Raw genomic sequence first — 20,629 nt, forward strand, 5'->3', positions numbered from 1 at the left:
GTCTGCTTAGTCAGCACTTGATAAAATTTGTTCAATAAAAAGAAACATTTCCAACCAAATTAAAAATAATCCCAGCAGAGGTTTTGAATATTAAATCTTCCTTCTAGAACATAAACCCTACAAATATTGAAGTTTGTTCTTGGCACAAGTGGTGAGTCACACAACCGATCAAGTTCTCTCTCGGGTAATTATAACATTTATTTATCTAGAACCCAGACTCCTCACTCTGAGTTTCCTATTTGCCAGATAGGATTCAATCCCCCATGCGATGCGTGCCCAGAAGCTGTCTGATTGTTATTTTCAGCAACGGCTTAAGCACCAGCTGTTCAGGCAGGGTTTGGTGCAAGCGCCCTTGGGTTCGTTTCATCTTTCCACTGCTGCTCAGAATTCCCTTTGAGAACTCTAAGTGGCAACAGGCACGATCGTTATCTGAGTCACCTGATACAATACAAGAAGCGATGTCACACGAGCTGCCAAACAGGACACATTATTGCCAGGTTGTGTGCCCCGAGGGAGGAGACCAGGGCAATCCAAGCAGATGGTCTATGAGCTCTGACAGCCAGAAGCTTTCACAGGGGCATCAGAGTCACGAGTGAGCTGAATCTTCAGCACCGATCAAGGAAACACCAGCCGCCCTCTTTGCTCAGAGAAGAATGAACTAGCCCTTCTCTGGGCCTGAAGTGGACTTGAACTTGTCCAAGGATACTGAAAGCTTGGGGCAGCTGCCCAGGATGTGGCCATATCCCTGCTCAGAGAGCCGAAAGGGGGAGGGCTAAGATGGCAATGAGCCCACTCTCCTCCTTATTGGAAGGGTCCTGGGCCACCCCGGATGTGCCCACTTGCCAAGCTGCTTCCATTATAAAGCAGGAAGTGGCGGGGCCCGTCACTCAGAAGTATGGCCTCTACCTGCCCTTATCCCCCAGAGCTGCACCACCAGGGCCTCATGGGCTCCTCTCCCTTGGGTCCCCTCCACTCTTGGAAGAAGGTGGCCTCAGTCAAGCTGCAGACCCCCGGGGGGATAAAGTTGAAGGGTCAGTGAAGAGAAAGTCAGAGAAAACACAGATGCCAAGGCCTCAGGACACACTCTGAATGTCTCCAAATGTAAAGATCTCTGAATGATCTCTGAAAGGCCAGGCCACGAGTCTTTCTGTGCGTTTGTCACTGTCCCATCCCCCTTTTCTTACCCTGGCCCCCACTCTCCCTCTCCTCGGCCATCCCTCAAGGGACCCATCCCTGGCAAACCTGTGAGCCGCTCAGCCCCCTAAGTGCTCTCAGCACCTCCACAGACCCCCATCCTGGGTGAGAAAGAATTCCCCCCAGTGCAGGCCCAGTTCAGCGCTTATGTTGGCCAACTCTGGCCTTGCACTTCCCTACAGTTGTCTTCCCTCCGGGGTAGGGGTGGGGGAAGGGGAGGGTAAAGGTGATGATCTCTAAGGCTCCAAGCTCTTAGGCCTTATTCATGTCCTTTCCCATGGAGGGGATTGGGAAGGGATGTCCGTAGCCAGAGATTATAATTCACTCAATCTTTCACTGAAATTTGTTCACTTATTGTTCTAATTTCCTTGGTGGCTCAGTTGGTAAAGATTCTGCCAAGGATGCAGGAGACGCTGGGTTTGATCCCCGGGTTGGGAAGATCCCCTGGAAAAGGAAATGGCAACCCATGCCTGTGGTCTTGCCTGGGAAATCTCATGAACAGAGAACCCTGGCGGGCTACAGACCATGGAGTCGCAAGAGGGGGACACGAATTAGCAGCTAAATCATCATCCACATTGTTCTGAGGCCTCAAAGGCCTAGTTATACTGGAGGCCACCTGACCCATTAGCCAGGACCAGGACTCATTCAGTTTCAAAAGGCCCCGCCCTCTTCTCATTTTTCCAGTTGAGCAACGTCCACAGTTCTCAGTTATTCGCCAGGCAGAGATGACTGACACAAACTCTGCCCAATGAAGAGCCGAGATTTCAGGGTCCAGGTCACTATTCCTCTCAGGTGTTCTGGTAGAAGTAGGTTCCTTCCTGTGGGCATCTCAGCATCCCCCAGACCCAAAAGGGAAGCTGCCCCAAGACCCAGAAGATGGGACCAGGCAACCTGATTTAGAGCTCAGGAAAGGAAAGTACAAAGTTTCTCTGCCGAGCCTATCTCTATGTGTGGCCTCTGCCATCTCCGCATTTTGTATCGGCTTTGCATGTCTCTGTCCCAGTTTATGTTTGACCTTCACTTTGCTCCTTGGCGAAGTTCCTCAGCAATTCCACCTGGCCTTGGCCCATCTAAGGGAAAAGGAATCTTGTCCTCACAGAGGGCAGATGCAATTGGAGGCCTTCATGGCGCCAGAGACTCAAGCAGCCGACTGGACTGAAATATTAATGCTTAAGTCTGAATGACAACCGAGGACAGATGGAGGGGCACCTGGCATCTCTCTTCCTTATGAACAGAACAGTCTCACAGCTCTCTATGCCCTCTCCAAATTTCAGGGCTCTAGCTGTCGGCCTGAACATCTGGGAGGAAAATGGGGAAAGAATAAGGAAGGAGTTGAGCTAGCCCCAGAGGAAGTGGTTGATGCAGGGTCGAGGCATCCCAGTTGGGGTGCTCACGGGAGTCCATGACACCTCTTTGCCCCCTTGTCTCCCTATGCTGTGCTTAGCTGCTCAGCCGTGTCCAACTCTTTGGGACCCCACGGACTGCAGCTCGCCAGGCTCCTCTGTCCATGGGGATTCTCCAAACAAGAATACTGGAGTGGGTTGCTCTGCCCTCCTCCAGGGAATCTTCCCAACCCAGGAATCGAAGCCAGGTCTCCTGCATTGCAGGTGGGTTCTTTACCGACTGAGCCACCAGGGAAGCCTTAGGAGCTGTTTGCCTAGGAGGAACTAAATGTACTTGAATGGGATCTTTGACCACAGCGGGTCCACCAGGTGGCAGTGCTTCCCGGGCTCAGACCGGACAGGGCCTGCAGTGTAAGAGAGCGGCCACCAGAGGGCAACACAGGGACTAGCGGCTGAACCACGCTGGGGGTTGCCTAGTAACTCTGACGCAACCGGCTCCCAGTTTGCACCCTCCTCAAGGCCTCCCAGGTTATTTCTGGCCTAACAAAGACTGTTGCACAAGGAGTGGCCTCAGGAGTCCCAGAATCGCCTCTCCTTTAAGCCTGGAGAATCTAAAATGGTCCAGGGACCCCAAATCCAGCTCCACCCTGGCGTCTAGGGGACTGGGCAGCTACTGTCCCAGCTCTTCGGAATGTCCAGGATCATGAAAAGAAAATAAACATTTTCCATTCCCCTCAGTAGCTCCACAGTCATTGGGACGCTCTGGTTTCCCTAGTGGCTAAAGCAGAGCAACCTGCTCTCTCCCCTCTCCCTCCCTCCCCTTCTAAACTGGGGCTGCATTAATGGCAAATGACCTTAAGCCAGACCTTGAGCCTCCAGCAGCTGAACTATACTTCAGAGGAGTGGGGGGTAGGGTTGGGGGTGGGTGATAAGGCCCAACTCTGATCTTTTGTGGTCTTGATTCTCTCCCTTTCACCCAAGAATTCTGTCCTTGCCTCAAAACTCTGATTTTGATGACCCTGAAAACAGAATACTTCCAATTCCAGATGGTAAGTATGACCCGAAAAACCAGAAAGGGAACCAAGAAAGTGAAGCAGACACAAGACAAGGAGTGTGGTTATAATGAGCTCAAAGCCTGTGCCGGTCTGGTCTGTGAAAGGACCTGGGTGAGACGAGGTCAGCGCCTGGGATAGAGTCAGGGGGTCCTTCTGGCCGAGGCAACAGTAGTGGTTCCAGGCACGTCTCTGGGTCATGAGGAGCCAGCTGGCCCTGGGGTTGGGCTCTGACTGGGGCCCAGGTGTTGATCACTAAGGTGTCAGGGTCGCCCAGCGGCACCGTGGTGGAGGATCACACGGGCATGTGAAGTTCGTTGTACTCATCCTGGCCATCTTCATCAAAGTTTGGTTCAGCATCTTCAGAGTCCAGCTGTAGAAGGGAGTGGAAAGTTGGGAAAGGCAGGGGAAGTGGGCTTGCCGCCTCCCACTCACCAGCTCCTCCTCTGGCTGGCAGCCCTCACTGCCCCCAGACCTTTCCAGCCTCACGGTCTACAGGGACCATGGCCCCAGGCTGAAGCACCTCCCTCTGGTCAAAAGCTTCGGGTCACCCCCTAGTGATGCCTCCTAATAATGATGATGATGATAGCAGCTAGCACACAGAAAAACTTTCCTGGTGCTCCGAGCTCCTGGGGTGCCTTTGTACACCATGTGTGAATGGACATTTTCAAAAAGATGCCCCTTCCTCTAGCTCAGAGGATCCTAGCCTGGACCAGTTTCGCGGAAGACAGGTTTTCCGCAGAATGGGATGGGGGTGGCGGGTGGAGACGGTTTCGGGCTGATTCAAGCACATTGCATTTATTGTGCACAGTATTTCCATTATTATTATTACATCAGCTCCACGTCAGATCATCAGGCATTAGATCCTGGGAAGTGGGGATGCCTGCTCCAGCTGACCGAAGCAAGGCTCAGGATGGATTTCAATGCCACCCCCGCCACCGACCCGTCCCTCAGCTGTGTGCTTTTGTTCAGGACACAACCTGCACAATTGTCTCCAAGAGCCTCTGCTTCCTTCACGCCAAACCACCCTTCTCATTGCTTTACCTGGACTCGTGTTTAATCCTCACCACAATTTCATAAGGGAGAATCTATTAGCAGCCCCATTGTGCTGTACTTAGTCGCTCAGTCGTGTCCAACTTTTTCTGACCCCATGGACTAAAGCCTGCCAGGCTCCTCTGTCCATGGGGATTCTCAGGCAAGAATATAGGAATGGGTTGCCATGCCCTCCTCCAAGGGATCTTCCCAACCCAGGGATCGAACCCAGGTCTCCCGCATTGTAGGTGGATTTTTAACCAACTGAGCCACCAGGGAAGCCCAAGAATACTGGAACGGGTAGCCTATCCCTTCTCCAAGGGACCTTCCCAACCCAGGAATCCAACTGGGGTCTCCTGCATTGCAGGCAGATTTTTTACCAGTTGAGCTACCAGAAACCCAGGAGCCCCATTGAGATTTCAGAAGATCAGTCACACAACAGAGAGACTGGGAGCCAGGCCTCCCTGATCCAGGGCCCAGGCCCCCTAAGACCGACCCAAGCACCATCCCTTACCGCCTGCAGCTCCCTGTCCTGGAAGAGCCGGGGCAGAAGGCAACGCCTCAGAGGCACTGTGAGCAGCAGCACGAAGGGAAAGGCGAGTGAGGCCGCCGTGGACTTGACCACCCAGAGCAGTGCGATGCAGCCCAGCTGAATGCACGTAAAGAGGTGCATCCGCCAGGTCTTCACCTGGGGAACAGGTGTCGGGTCTCACCACATCCTTGGGGACTCGGCTCCGCAGGTTCGAACTTATCCTCTGGAGTCATCGAGTTCATCTCCAGTGCTGGGATCCCTCAGAGTCCCCCCCCATTACCCCATCTCCCCATCTCCATGCCTCCCGGCCCTACCTTGGTCACATAGGGCTGTTCGGGATGGTGTTTTGCCGGCATGAGGATGAGCAGTAGACGCTGGGACAGCTGGATACCAGACAGTGACGTGACCCCCATGTACAGGAAAATCCCAAAGAGCACGGCCAGTGGGATCCGACGTAGCACAGCCCCCATGACGATGGACAGGCCTGGAGGAGGACATAGACACCCCCATGGTGATGGACAGGCCTGGAGAAGACAGACACCCACGGGACCCCTCCAACAGCCCCTGTGGGGACGGATGAGCCTGTGCAGTCACTGCGACCAAGAGAAGATAGAGCTGGACAGAGAACCAAGGAACGTGGAGTGTCAAGGAACAGGTCTGGGGTCAGAGCCAGGGCTATTCATGATGCATTTGGAAACTCAGAAGAGATCTGGGTCAAGTCGGGGATGGAGAAAGGATTTCAGGTCCCAGAAGGCAAGTCTGTGGGGTGGGGGCCGGGGCTTTACAAGACGGGCGCTCTCACCTACAAGGCTGGCGATGAGCACTCCAGTGACCCGCTGCTCCCGCACCTCCTGGATCTGGGGCTTGTCGCCGGGCGCAATGGCAGTGCGCATAACAGTCAGCGCGTTCACGTGGGTCACTGAGCGGACGGTGGCGGCTGTGAGCCAGGGCAACCCAAACAACCCACAGAGCCCACCCAGGGAGCCGATCAGAAGCAGGTCCAGGTGGAAGCCAGAGCCTTTGAGCAGCCTCCGTGCCTTCTGGCTAACGATGAGCCTGGGGGAGAGCAGGGGTGACGGGCAGGTGGGCACACACAGCGGGGACCAGAAGTGGGCGGAGGACATGCAGAGCGGAAGCTGTCCGCCAGGACCTGCCAGCTTTCTCTTCCAAGCTCTCAAACTGAAGTTCTCACATTTAAGCAAGTTTGAGGCAAATTCCCAATACTGTGGATATTCAAATACCACAAAAGCCAGATGCCAGTTCTCACCACGTCATTGTGGTTTAACCAAAATGAGACACATGTGAGGATCCCTGACTGAGAGAGCGTGCTGCCAGCACGTTCTGAGGACCGTCAAGTGCCACCCTGCAAGTGGTGGTGGCAACAGACAGATATCCTCTCAGAGCACCATGGGGACACCATGCCCCAGGCCCAGGGACCCGCCCCCCCCCCTCAGGAGGCTGCCAGTCCCACGACTCCACTCCTCCCCCACCTCCTCCGCCCCGGGCCCGCCCCGTCCCCTCACGCAGTGATCTGTGTCTCCATGAAGATCAGGATGAGGACCAGGAGTGCGGGCACAGCGGCCGCCACCATCATCCAGGGTGGGAAAGGACGCGCACTGCCCAGGGGCGGGATGAACCACGTGCGCTTGCTGGGGGAGGTCACCGAGAGCCCCGTGGGCACCGTCAGCTTCTGCACGGCCAGAAGGAAGACTGGGTTCGGGGACGCCAGCCACTCCACGTAGCAGCTGTTCCCACCCAGCTCTGTGTCCCCGGCACCAGGGCTCCAGGGAATTGGGATGTGAACAGCTTTGGGGAAAATTAGTTCTGTAATCCTCCAAAGTCATTGTCCCTCCAAGGTTCTGGCAGTGAATGAGGAAATGATCCACCTTCTCCCTGAGCCCCAGGGGAGCTGTCAGGAGACCTGCTCTGGGGGCACCTGTCATTCTGCCCCCAGTCCCACACCGGTTCCTCCAAGATTCTTGACTAAGGGTCGCACACAGCCCCAGACCTCCTGCTGGCCTCCACAGCTGGACCACACGGCTGCTTCTGAAACCCCAGCCACCCACCCGTGTGTGGCACCAGCATGTAGCCACTCCACTAGGAAAGCTGGGTTCCAGCCCTGACTGGCTGCTGGGGCAGTGGGGACCTGTTATGGCCACCCTGTCAAGGTCCTGGGGGTGAGAACCAGCTGCCAGAGGGGGTTGGGGCTCACTCACCTGTGTGTAGGTGTCTGTGATGGAGTAATCCACCAGGACCATCACCAGAATGGAGATGGGGATGCCGAAGTCCCCGATGATGCGGCGAGCCTTGAGAAGGACCGGTCAGGGGAAGGGAGCCAAAGGGGGATAAGGGAAGGGTCAGGAGACTGACATGGGGGCTTATTACCCAGACCCTTCTTGAGCCTGCTGTAGTAGCAGCATTAGTTGCTCCATTCTGTCTGACTCTTTGTGACCCCATGGACTGTAGCCCAGCAGGCTCCTCTGTCCATGGGATTCCCCAGGCAAGAATACTGGAGTGGATTGCCTTGTCCTTCTCCAGGGGATCCTCCCAACCCAGAGATCGAACTCCACTCTCCTGCACTGCAGGCAGATTCTTTACCAGCTGAGCTACCAGGGAAGCCTGAGCAGGAGCCAGAAGTCTCCTGACCTGAACCTTTAAACCCCACAGGTGCCCACCCAGCCCAGGAGGGCACTCCTCTCCTGGTCACACTTCTCTGAGGGCTTCAGACAGGGGGCGGGGGGCTGCATGGACTTGGCTGGGGTCTCCCCTGACCAGGAGAAGGGAGGAGCCCTTCCTCTCCAGAGCGGAGCCTGGTGGTGCCAGCAGGAACCGAGGGACACCCACGGGGGCTCTACAGGCCCCACTCCCGCCGATCACACACCTTGCCGCCCAGGAAGCGGCTGTTTCTGAACTTGCGCAGGAAGAAGGCGATGAGGAAGGTCCCCAGCATGAGGATGAGGGACAGCAGAGCCGTGTTGGGCTGGTTCCTGGGGCCGGGCGGCCCCTCGGTGGGGGGCAGGGCACTCGCATTCAGGTCCAGCTCCGCCCGCAGGCCTCCCTCGGGCGGGTAGAATGGCAGCAGCGGGTGCTCCGTGAAGACCTGGGTGGGTTACAAGGTTGCCCCGGTGCTCACCTGGGTAGGTGAGCCTGACTTCACAGCATCAGTACACACCTGTGAGGGAGAGGGCGGGCCCCTCCCCTCCCACACGTGGGCAGGCGACGTAACACAGGACATCCAGCTCCATCTCACACACACACTCACGCCGCTCCTCTACACACAGTGACCCAAGGACCCCCAGCCCAGAAGCACTGACAGGGCCCCCCTTTCATCACATACAGGTGCAGGCGAAACCCAGACTTTAAACCTCTGGCTTTGGCACCTGCACTTCAGCTCAGATCGGGCTGAGCGCATCCTCACCCCCCATGCCCACAACCTACAGAGCCTTCCTCCTTGTCCCCTCGCCCTCCAGTGCTCCGCACCCCACCCAGGGCGCTGCCCAGCCCCGACGTAAACCCACCCCCAAGACCTCTGGGGGCTGCCACCTTGTAGAGCTTGTGGAAGGTCTCATAGATGAAAATGAGCGAGATGAGGAAGGCGAAGATCTCCTGGGTGAAAGGCGAGATGTAGCGGACCAGGAAGCTGCCTTCCGCGGCCACCAGGGCGAGGACGAACACCACCAGCCAGAGGCCCACCCACACACGGCCCGTGAGATACTCCAAGTCCTGGGCCCGGCAGAACTAGAGATCCGCAGAGAGAGGCACTTACCCACAGCCGTCTGCCCTGGCTATCAGGGCCCCACGGGACAGGCGGGACAGGCGAAACCCGAGGTGGGGGGGAGCCACCCCGGAGGCCCATCACCTGGGCCAGGGGCTCCAGGTAGAGCCAGTGACCCCTGGGGAGGGACTGGGTGGCAGTCACCTTGAAGAAGGCTTCTTCGAAGACGAGCAGTGGCCCCGAGAAGCCGACCACGAGCAGCGGCTGGGCCCCCAGCAGAGAAAAGAGGACGCCAAGCACAGCCGTGGACACGATCAGCTCAGACACACCCATCAGCCCCTCCGTCTTCTCTCCTGGAGCGATCGAGGGTCAGTGGGGTGGCCGTGGCCCGGCTCCTTCCCCCTGGCCCCCCTTTCTCATCTAGCTTCCCCTAACCTGTGCTGTGCTGTGCTGAGTCGCTCAGTCATGCCCGACTCTTTGTGACCCCTGGACTGTAGCCCGCCAGGCTCCTCTGTCCATGAGGATTTTTCCAGGCAAGAATACCGGAGCGGGCTGCCATGCCCTCCTCCAGGGGAATCTTCCCAACCCAGGGATCGAACCCAGGTCTCCCCCCATTGCAGGCGGATTCTCTACCATCTGAGCCACCAGGGAAGCCCTCCCCTAACCTGGGGACCTAGGAAATACAGAGCAGCACTCTCCAGAGTGGTAGACAGGGCCCCTCACCACCGTCAGCACCAGCCCCCCAGGGTGGTCACCAGATGCCCCACTCCCTCTCACATTACAGGCATCCCAGAAGTGATCACGGGACCCCCTGGCCCAGGAATACTGCAGGTGACACTGAGTCCCCTCACCTCTCCTCCTGCCCCTCACCTAGCAGCCCCCCGAAGGTGATGGCGGGGCTGAGGGCAGCAAAGTAGATGAAGAGCACGGCGGCCACGCACTGGGAGTGCAGGGCGTCCCGCAGGTCACTGGGGTAGTGGGGGTACCGGCGCTTCACGTCCCGGACAAGCCCCCCAAACACCGAGCCGGTCCGCAGCAGGGGGTCATCATCAGGGGCGGCCTCAGAGCTCCCCAGTTCCATCGACAGTTCTGGGGGAACACAGGGGCTGCTGGAACCTTGTGCTGGGAGCAGATCCTGGGCCGCATCCTTCCCAGCCCAGGTCCCAGGGCAGAGTCATGGGTCTGGGATTAGAAGCCGGAGTGCAGGACTCAGGAGTCAGACGGGGCCAAGGAGACATGGGTGCGGGGGGGCCCTGGGCCCCATAGGGTCAGACCTTTCCCGGGGGCCACGTAGCCACCCTGGGTGGTGAGCTCGGCTTTGGTCTGCTCACGCTCCCGGCGCTTTCTGAGCAGCTCGCGCTGGAAGGCAGCCACAGAGCGCAGCAGATCTCGGCCCTCCACCTCGGACGGGGGGATCACGATGCTGCCATCCAGGAACTCGCTGATGGCGCTCAGGAGGTCCTGCCGGTCGTCCGCCTGGTAGGCAGCCTCGTGGAACAGCTGGGGGCAGGAGAGGCAGGGGCTGAGCCCACAGCCCAGGGAGGGGGCCTTCAGGGAGGAGGTGTTGGGCCATCACAGAGCCAGAGGCAAGGGGGATGTTCAGCCACACACACAGGTCCAGGATGCTGGTCAGAGCTATGACTCAGGTCCCTTCTGGCAGGGAGCCACGGCCCTGAACACCACCCCTCACCCCAGGGAGCGTTCTCTATCCCCCTGGGAGAACCTCCAGACTTTTCCACAATGCAACAGTGACACCCGGCATGGCCTTACCAATCCAACCTCCATTCTGATTGGAGAGTGCCCACAGCCTGCTGGTCAGTAAGTATTTCAAACACCATCCCTGGCTAGAGGGCCCTCCTGTCCAAGCCCTGGAGGATCCTGCCTCCCTTTCAAGTCTCCTGTCACATCCAAAGCTTCAGAGTCTGGGCTTCTCTCCTGCATCCACCTCCCTGTGTCCCAGCTCCCTTTTCTGTCTCAGCTCACAGCTGCCTCCACCACTCCAGAGTACTGTCTCCATCCAGGGGGGCCGAAGCACCCCTGCATTTGTGGGTGCCACTGGGGGGCAGTAAGAGGGACGGGGAACAAACAGGGCTCCGGGGAACAAGACCCACCTTGTCAGACATGAGGGTGGCAATGGACCGCCCAAGCTCGTGATAGTCGGTGCTGGTGTGGCTTGGCCCCAGCATCACGAAGAGGAAGCGAACTGGCACGGGGACCTCAAGCACAGACTCCAAGAGCACGGCCTCATTCAGGCGCACAAAGGCAGCCGCTGGCTGCTCCAAGAAAGGCACACAGCCTGGAGGGAGAGCAAGGCACAGGGTGCTGGGCCAAGGGGAGAGGTCAAGGCAGGCCCTGCAGGGGCTATTTGGGGCCATCATGTACAGTTGAGCAGGTTGCACACTGCACAAAGGAACCCCAATCTAAAGTAGCCCTGTTTGTTTATATGTTTGTATATTTATTATAATTTACCAACAGGTGGAGATCAAGGGTATTAAGGAAGAGTTGCCTTTGTCTAATTCTCACAAAGGTGCTATATAGAATAGCAGCAGGCCAAGACAGCAGAAAACTGAACAAGAAGCAGACAGAGGATTAGGGAAGAAAAGGTTGGGGCAAGATGGGCTGAGAGGAAGAGAAGGGGCAGGTTGAGGGCCTGACTGGAATGGAAGAGGCAGCCTGCAGGCCAAAGTCAAGACAAGCAGACAAGCGTGGAGGCATCCACGCCCCGTAACCCCTATCCCCAGCACCCAGCCCTCCTTACCCACGAGCACAACAGTAGCCTCAGCATCTTCAGGGATCTTCTCCAGCAGCTTCAGGCTTTTCCCCCGGTGACCATCTCCCCCGGGCATGTGCAGGGGCTTCTGAGGACGCAGAACTGGAATAGGGCTGGGACCCAGACCGGAGGCCGTGGCAGGCCCTCCCATCCCTCACTCCAGGCCTGGACTCTGCCTCCAACCCCTGGATCTGGGCCTTGCTTTCTCCCCGCCACCCCCCCAACCCAGCCAGGGTGGGGGCTCCTGGTGATATGCCCCACATCAGGAGGGGACCAGCCCAGGATCTGGACCCCTCCTCCAAGCCCCACCACCACCGCAGCTTTATCTTATTTAAGTGGCTCCCCTGGCCCTGCCCCATGATCCCACTTAAACCTCCTGTTTCTCCATGCCTAGCTTGGCACCAGGCATCCAACCTTCCTGATCCACTCAATGAAACCCTTGCTGTCCCCCAGCCCAGGTCAGAGCAAGGCAACTGACCTCCTTGGCCTCAGGGTCATGAGGCCAGAGAGGGGCTGGCTCCCCCAGGTCATCGGCCATGGTGGGCACTGCACCGTCAGGGCCGTGGCTGGGGGTTGGGTGGTGATTCCCTAGGACGGAGTTCACACTGGAGCTGGACGCATTTCGGGGAAAGAAGCCACTGTCCTTGTCATCATTGGGATGGCTGGAGAGAGGGCAGAGGGGGCAGGCAGGTGAGCAGGAGAGGTCCTTGGTGGCCTGAGGTCATGGGGAAATGAGATATGGAGGGTCGGGGCCTCCATTCTCTCTGCCTCAGTGTAATTAGGAACTTTCTAATGGTTGATATTTTCTAAAGGGTGAAGGAATGAGCTCTCTGTCACTTGAGGTATTCAAGCAGACGGGAAAGAGCCTCTTGAGAGAGTCTGTGCTCCTGGAAGGCAGCTGAACCTGAAGGCCATCCCCCCTCCCAGGCACCCCACCCTGGCACCTGTGTTTCAGCAGCAGAGTGCGAAGGACACTGGCCCTGTCCTCCGGCCGGATCTGGTCAGACACAATCATGGTCTCCACCACGAGGTGTGCAATGCCTGGCAGAGTGGTCTGCTCCAGGTCGAGAAGGGCAGCCCCTGGGGGAACAGACGGGGAAGGGATCTCATTCCCGTTAGATATAGAAACACCCCTCCCAGTGGCCTTGCTCCCCCAGGGGCAGGCAAGTATGCCGGGTGAGCATAGCATCCCATGTGCCCAGGCAGATACACAGTCCCACGTGGCCACAACCCAGCCCGAAAGGGATGGAAAAGAGAGCAGGGGTGAGGGCACCGCCCCTCCTTGCCCAGAGAGGGGTCATCTGTCCGCTTACTGCCTGGACAGATACCTACTGTGCCCCAGGGATAGAGCCAGGTCCCCATGCACAGCCCCGCCCCTCAGAGTACGACTGTGTAGACCCCACATTCCCGAGGGGCAGCCAGACCTCGCCCGGCCCCAGGGCATCGTCCTGGGAGCTGGGCAGCCTGGCCCCGGCCGAGCTCTGCAGCGCCCCTACCGTGGGCTATGGTCCTCCTGAGTTCCAGCAGGCTTCGGAAGGAGAGCGAGGCCACGTGGGGCTTCCCCCAGCGCTCCGTCTCTTCCTCCACATCCTCCTCAAACTTGATCCAGCGGGCCGTCTCCCGCCAGTGGGGCTCCTGGCTGCGATCCAGCATCAGCTCGTTCAGCTCCACAAACACCTGGGGTGGGGTGCCCGGGGTGAGGGCCTGGGGGGCCGCCAGGTGGGCCCGGCTGTCCTGGGGATGTGGGTGATGGGCCAGGCAGGCAGGGAAGGAGGGAAAAGGTGGGAAGAGAGGCAAGCGGGACCGAAAGGCCCATCCCCACGGGGTCTGGTACCTCATGAGGCCGCCGGTCAAATTGCTGCTGCTTCTTCTTCCTGCGCAGGACGGGGGCCAGGCCACCGGCGCTGCCCCTCCCACTCTGCGTCCGAGACGGCTTCTTGACCAGGTGCCGCCGCACGCCGGGGTTGTCCTCCAGCCGGTGACCTGTGGAGAAGGTGGGCTCAGCCGTCCCAGGGCACCAGCTCAGGGCCCCCCGGGGTCATGGCCAGCTCCCCCAGCTCCGCCCAGCCAGTCTACTTGGAGGGGGCGCCACAGTCACCCAGGGGCCACGCCAACAAAACAACATTGTCTGCGGTGGGGGGGGGGGGGGGTGCATCTCATACATGAGGAGACTGAGGCTCAGAAAGGGGACAGGACAAGTCCAAAGTCACACAGGGGACGCTGGCTAAGCCACAGAAAAAGGCAGACCCCCACCCAACCCAGTCTACAGCCCCTGCCATGGCCACCTCTCAATCTGTAGAGCCAGGACCCACAGTAAGTCCCCAGGCTCTGCACCCTCAGGACTCTGCCTGTGCCCCCTGGCACCCACGTCCCTCGCATGGGTACACTCAGGCAGAGCTTCTCTCCCTCTCTCCCCACGCGCCCCTTCCAGGCCCGGAGCCAGAACAAGGCCAGCAGCCCAGTTACTCACAAGCCAGTCCCCCCGCCATGGGGCTCAGTTGGCCCCTGATGGATTCCCACAGGTCATAGTCCTCAAAGTCCAGCACAAACATCTCTAAGTCCTCTGAGGTCAGTGAGTCTCGAGGGCTGGGGGTTGGAGCCTTCCCAGGGCCCTGGTCCTCAGCATCCCCGGGCCCAGGGCTCGATGCCCCCTTGGGCTCTGTGACCTCCTCCAGCGGGCTCGTCATCCCCTAGATGGCCGAGGCTGCAGCCCCTGCTCCTTCCCAGAGCCTTGGCTCTCCGGAGAGATGGGCGCCTGGACAGCGGTGGTCTTGGTCCAACCAGAACTGCAAGTGGCCGGGCCTCCCGACCCCGACTCCCCAGGTCCCCAAGCCTGCTGCCTGCTGCTTCCAGCCCCCACGCTGGGCCTGTAAACACGCCCTCCCCCTGGCCCCCCCATCCCGCCGCCACCGCCGCTGCTGCTCCTGCTGCCATCGGATTGTTCCTGCCCCTGTCCTCAGGCCCTGGCAACTTTCCATGACGTACTGAGCTCAAAGCCTTCCCTCCAACTGCCCCCCCTCACCCCGACACACGGTGGTTCCAAGGGGGAGGAGGGAGGGGTGGGCGATGCCCCTGGCCTGGGCACAGTGCCCCATGGGTGATGACAGGTGCCACAGAAACCAGGGCACTGATAAGATGGAAGGAATGTGCCAAGATCACAGCCAGGCCCGGTCGAGGGTGGTGTGGTGGGAGCAGAGGGGCCCCAACGCAGGGAGAGGCAGGACCAAGATGAGTGGCCCAGACTCATGGGGCTGGTTCGGGGCGGGGGTGTTAACAAGAGTCTGCCCCAAGGAGAGGAGCCTCGGGGGAGAGGGTACAAGGATGTTTCTAAACGTCACGTGGGGGCTGCCTCATTCCAGGGGTGACTCAGAGGACACAACCAGGACGGAAGGGCAGAGGTTTCGCCAGGGGAAATCTCAGCTCTGGCACCCGAGGCATGGCCTAGTGAAGTAGTGAGCTCCCCATCACTGGCCACATTCCAGTAAGCAGCGATACTGCAGAGGGGGCTCAGCCCTGGGTAGGGGAGAGCACCGAGCTTCTCCAAGGTCCCTCACAGGCTGGGCGCCCCTGGGAATGGGTGTCACTCACTCTTCATATCGTCCAGGTCTGCGGAGCCCAGCATCTGGGCCTCCGCCTCGTCAGTGGGCACCTGCTGCTCCGGGCCGCCTGGGCCGCCCAGGGCACTGCCCGGGCACAGCCGCTCCCGCAGGTCATAGCTGGCCGATGGGCTCCACGGTCGGCCCTTCTCTCCAGTGACTCGGGAGACGCGGGCCCGGGGACTAGGAGAGCTGAGGAGGCAACACGGCAACCTTGAACTTGGCAGGGAAGCTCCGTGGAGATGGGCCAGGTGAGGGGGTTGCCCTACCCTCCCCCAGCTTGGGATGGGGCTGGAATGGCCTCCCTGGGGACTAAACACAGGCTTCTCCTGGGCAGAGAAAAAGCTTATCTCCACCTTCCTGAGCCTATCATGCCGGTCCCCAGGTCCTCTTTGTCCCATTCTCCTCTCCACTCAAACACCCTCTCTCTCCTGGAAGACTGTCCCTGCCGATCCTCCGGTCCTCTCCTCCTGGTCCTTCATGCAGAGAAGGGGCACACCCTGTCTGCCTCCTCTGCCCCCTTCTCTCATCTCCTCCCAGCTTCTTCTCTGGGGTTCAGGAAGGGACCTGCGCTGGGCTGGGCCTGGGGCCAGTACCTGACCGAGTGCTGGGGGCTCTTGTCCGAGCTCGGGCCCACCGAGGGCAGGGGCTTGGTGAAGGCAGCCCTCCCGGAGAGGCCGGGACTGTCATCCTCGTCACTTCCGATGGAAAACTGTGGATAAACCGCGTGTGCCCTGGGTCCGTGCTCCAACCCAGCCCCTCAATCCCCCACTGCCAAGCCTCCCCTCCTCCCCGCGTCCCTCCCTGAGCAGCCAGCACCCCTTCGGGGGTCCCTACCTTTGCTTTCGGTGGGGACCCTGGGGGTGGGGGCTCCGCAGGTTCTGCCTCAGATTCCCCCTCTTCTTCCTCTTCCTCCTCCTCCTCATCCACTCCGGTTCCCCCCTCCTCCTGGATGGGAGGGGTCCCCTCGGAGGGGGGAGCAGAGGTTTTCTCCTTCTTCCTCTTCCTCCTGGTCTGCCGAGCAGAGGTCGGGGGCAGTCGCCGCAGCTTGTGGGGTGGAGGCAGGCGCGCCGAGAGCGGGTGGTGGGTGTGGTGGGATGTGTGTCGGTGAACTGGGGGTGCAGGAGAGCCGGTTGGGGCCCCCACAGCAGAAGGGGACCCCTCACCACCCTAGGGGCACACACCTTATTATTCTAGCTCAAGGCCGCAAAGAAGGGCACCCTGGTCCTTCCTCCAGAGTCAGGCTCCCCCCAACACCTGTATCCACAGCCTGTCATGGATAAGGCCTGGTAGAGTGGGGGATGGAGTGATGGAGAGGGGAGGATGGGGGTATGAGAGGCCAGGATACATACAGCAAGGAAGGTAAAGGTGGAGTCAGGCGAGACAAGGAGAGGATGAGAGGTGGCCAAGAGGAAAGGGGGGAAGGACAGAGCCTTGAGGAAGATGAAGGTCACCAAGGGCAGCCTCAGGCCCATCTCCCTACATCTCCCCTGGGTCTGGGGCCCAGCTCCCCTGGCAGGCAGACAGGTGATGGGTGAGTGAGGCAGGATGACTTAACACGGCGTGGTGGCCCAGCGCAGCGTCCAGCATAAGATGGCCCTGGGTGACCCAGCCAGTGGTGAGCACGGTGATGGTGGCAAATGAAGGTGATGGCGGTGAGGGCGGCCACACTAGGGGTCCCCGGGCTACCCACACTCAAAGTCCCGCTCGCTGTAGCTGCGGCTGGGCTTCTCGGGGTCCCAGGCTGGGGGCTTGCTGATGAGGTCCCCAAACCTGCTCACAGCCAAGGTCTTGCCCAAGTCATCGTCCTCCTCCATGTCTGGACTCAGAGGTGGTTCCTCCAAGGGCACCCGGACCTGCAGACCCAGCAGCCCCTCCTAAGGACCCTCGACCCATGAACTTGACACACCTGCCCCGACTCCAAGCCCCAGGTGGAGGTGGGGGAGACCAGCAGACCCCATTTTCTACTCCCTGAGGCCCAGACTGGGGTCAGCCTCCCGGGCTCTCAAGGGCTTGGGACCAGAGGGGTCAACAGACAGGAAAAATACCAAAAGACCACCCTCCTCCTTCTCCATATCCCCGCCCAGCTCCATCCCTGGATCGGGGTTTGGGGGGTGTCCCAGAGTCGACCAGAGGACACCCCCACCTCCTCCTGCGGTCCCTCCCCCTCCTCTTCTCCCACCCCCGCGAGCGTCAGTCACCTGGGGTAGGGGGGAGGCGCCCCCGGGTGGCGGGATCACTCCGTTGGCCATGTCCGGAGAAGCGGCTTGGGAGGCTCGGACTCACTGAGGGACCCGTGACCCGGGTGAGAAGAAGGGGGCGCTGCGCGAACCTAATGGGGAGCCCTGGGGAAGGAGGGCGGGGTCAGGAGTCTCGCCCCGCCGCCCCCTCCCTCTCTTAAGAGCCGGATCCCCCGGCCTCCCCAGCGCCCATCCAGGCCCCGCCGCACCCCGGACGCCCCCGGGCCGGGCGCGCCGCGCCCCGCCCCGCCCTGCGGTACCTCGGGGCTCCGGAGCGTGCGAGGCCCGGGCCGGCCGCCGCGCCCCATCTCCCTCCGGCGCGGGCTCCAGGGCCTGTCGCCACGCAGGGTCGGACGGCCGGGGGGCGCCCGCGGCCGCGGGGAGTCGGGCGGACGCAGGCGCCGGAGCCCGCAGCCCGCGGCTCCACCTCCTCGCGCTCGGCTCCGCAGCTCCGCCGCCGCCGCCGCCGCCGCTGGGCCGCACAATGGGAGCGGGCGGGCGGTGACTCACCCCGCCCTGGCCGGCCCGGCTCCCACGCGCCGGCCCCCGCAGGACCCCACCTTTCCACCAGCCCCTTCTCCCGCGCCCCACGCGTTGCCCCGGGCGCGTGCGCCACCCTCCACTCCCACAATCCCCAGATTCACGCACCAACCTTGCTTTTAGCCTCCCCTCCCCGCAAGAGTTCTGGAGGCGACCCCTCCGCAGCCGCCAGCCCCTCCTCGCAGACCTGGGGGAGCACCCACCACCTGTCCCTTCGGTCCTGACATAGCCCCAGATGCCTGGCTCCTGCTGCCGGGCACCGCCCAACATTTGACCTTGGCAGTTACCTCCCCTCCCTGGGCCTTGGTTTCTCCATCGTAGCCAGAGGGGCGTTCCAAAGTTCCCTCCAGCTCTAAGATTCTCTGGCTCAGTTTGCTCAACCTCCCCCCTCCTCCAATCCCTGAAGTAGTCACTTCTCCCTTCCCAAGGGCAAAGTCTCTGGAAGGCTACACTGGATCCCAGTTTGACCCTCTGGGGTCTGGATGAAACTAGGCACCCTAGCACATTGACATGCCCCTAACTGCCCCTCGCTTTACAGCTGATGAAGACACGTCCCTGAATCCTTAGGAGAACCTAGGAGGATGTGCAGGGAGAACCAGGATGGAGCTGATGGGCAGGGGAGAGTGGCACTGGCCAGACCCAGGAGAGGGTAACCAACATCGCGAGTGGGATACAGGGTGCTGGGCATGATGGGCTCCAGGTGGGAAAAGAGGTTTAACCCTGTTACCTTGTACGGGTAATTTCCCCTCTCCCAGCCCTGCCCTCTGGCTCAGATGGTAAAGAATCTCCCTGCAGTGCAGGTGACCCGGGTTCAATCCCTAGTGAGGAAGATCCCTGGAGAAGGGAATGACTACCCCCTCCAGTATTCTTGCCTGGAGAATCCCATGGACAGAGGAGCCTGGTGGGCTACAGTCCAGTCAGTCAGTTCAGTCGCTCAGTCGTGTCCGACTGCGACCCCATGAACCACAGCACGCCAGGCCTCCCTGTCCATCACCAACTCCCGGAACTTACCCAAACTCATGTCCATTGAGTCGGTGATGCCATCCAACCATCTCATCCTCTGTCGTCCCCTTCTCCTCCTGCCCTCAATCTTTCCCAGCATCAGGGTCTTTTCAAATGAGTCAGCTCTTCATATCAGGTGGCCAAAGTATTGGAGTTTCAGCTTCAACATCAGTCCTTCCAATGAATATTCAGGACTGATCTCCTTTAGGATGGACTGGTTGGATGTCCTTGCCATCCAAGGGACTCTCAAGAGTCCTCTGGGGTTGCAAAAGCATGGGACACAACCGAATGACTGACACACCCACAAAACCCTGGCCGCAGCTGGGTCTCCACTCAACCTGAAGGAAGGTTTTCTACATTCAGAGTCAACAGCAGGGAGAGGGGAAGGCAGCTAGCATCGGCTGAGCACAGCGTCCAGTCTGGGCCCCCTCCATCCTCCTCTTGGCCTCATCACAGCTGAGATTCAGGGAGGCTGTGACCCTGCCACGGTCGCAGCCGGGAAGCAGGCTGCTGACAGGGCATCTTCAGTATGTGTCCCGGCCACCGCCCGTTACTGCTCCCAACCTCTTTCAGCAGAGGAAAGGTGGTCAGCCTTCCAGGCTCATAGGGTGTGGGGAGGGTGAACCAAGACGCCCACATGAGAGTCAGCTGGGTTTAAGTAGAGTGTGTGAACTGTGCCCCGAAACTCAGGGTGTGAGACCCATCTGTTACAGGTTGAATTGTGCACCCTCCCCCGCGTGCACACACGCATGCACACACACACAGACACACACAGACACACACACACACCCCACCCATTCATAGGTTGAAATCTTAATCCCCAGTACCTCCAAAGGTGACCTTATTTGGAAATGAGGTTATACTGGGAGAGGGTGGGCTCCTTTTATAATATGAAAGTTGTTCTGTTGCTGAGTCGTGTCTGCAGCACGTGGACTGCAGCACGTCAGGCTTCCATGTACTTCACTGTCTCCCGGAGCTTGCTCAAACTCAGGTCCACTGAGTTGGTGATGCCATCCAACCTTCTCATCCTATACTGTCCTCTTCTCCTCCGGCCTTCAATCTTTCCCAGCATCAGGTTTTTTTCCAATGAGTCGGCTCTTGGGATCAGGTGGCCAGAGTATTGAGTGGTATCCTTATAAAAAGGGGAAATGTGGACACAGACATACTCGGGAGAGTGCTGTGTGAAGTTTGGAGTTGAGCTGCCACCAGCCCAGGAACAACCAGAACCTGGGAACAGATCCTTCCCTTGGGCCTTTAGAGGGAACACGGCCCTTCTGGTGTCTTGATCTCAAATTTTCAGCCTCCAGAGCTGCGAGACAACAGACTTCTGTTGTTTAAGCCATTTTGTTCATGGGACTCTGTTATGGCAGCCCCAGCACGCTAATACATGGTCCGTTATCACTCTGAGCCAGGTAACTCGGTTCCAAGTCTCTAACTTGCATGCTTTGGTGGAGCCTACCCTTCCTTAGAGGTAAACAGGAGCCTGGGAGTCCCCACCTTTGGGAACATTTCCCAGGGTCCTCTGACACCTGGTCCTGCTCGTGGCCTCGGGCTCCGTCTTCTAGCTTGTAAAATCAGATGGCAGCTACTTTAATACCGAGGCAGCTTGGGGA

The 20,629-nt window shown here is 59.5% G+C and overlaps 1 protein-coding gene across 1 annotated transcript; it reads right to left on the minus strand.

Moving 5' to 3' along the window:
* Window positions 1–3,656: 3,656 nt before the first annotated feature.
* Window positions 3,657–17,827, minus strand: SLC4A3 (solute carrier family 4 member 3). Its single transcript, XM_061147902.1, has 23 exons — window positions 17,735–17,827; window positions 17,436–17,579; window positions 16,928–17,090; window positions 16,072–16,346; window positions 15,831–15,946; window positions 15,227–15,426; window positions 13,473–13,621; window positions 13,135–13,315; window positions 12,583–12,718; window positions 12,117–12,300; window positions 11,627–11,726; window positions 10,980–11,164; window positions 10,143–10,368; window positions 9,739–9,957; window positions 9,073–9,221; window positions 8,697–8,891; window positions 8,035–8,253; window positions 7,370–7,459; window positions 6,677–6,843; window positions 5,956–6,209; window positions 5,468–5,637; window positions 5,136–5,309; window positions 3,657–3,962 (listed from the first exon to the last, which is right to left on the minus strand). Exons 2-23 carry the CDS (start codon window positions 17,484–17,486, stop codon window positions 3,885–3,887), a joined length of 3,681 nt encoding a protein of 1,226 aa, XP_061003885.1. The 5' UTR covers window positions 17,487–17,579; window positions 17,735–17,827; the 3' UTR covers window positions 3,657–3,884.
* Between the last annotated feature and the right edge of the window lie 2,802 nt (window positions 17,828–20,629).

Source organism: Dama dama, chromosome 8, assembly GCF_033118175.1.
Source record: "Dama dama isolate Ldn47 chromosome 8, ASM3311817v1, whole genome shotgun sequence".
Lineage (NCBI taxonomy): Eukaryota > Metazoa > Chordata > Mammalia > Artiodactyla > Cervidae > Dama > Dama dama.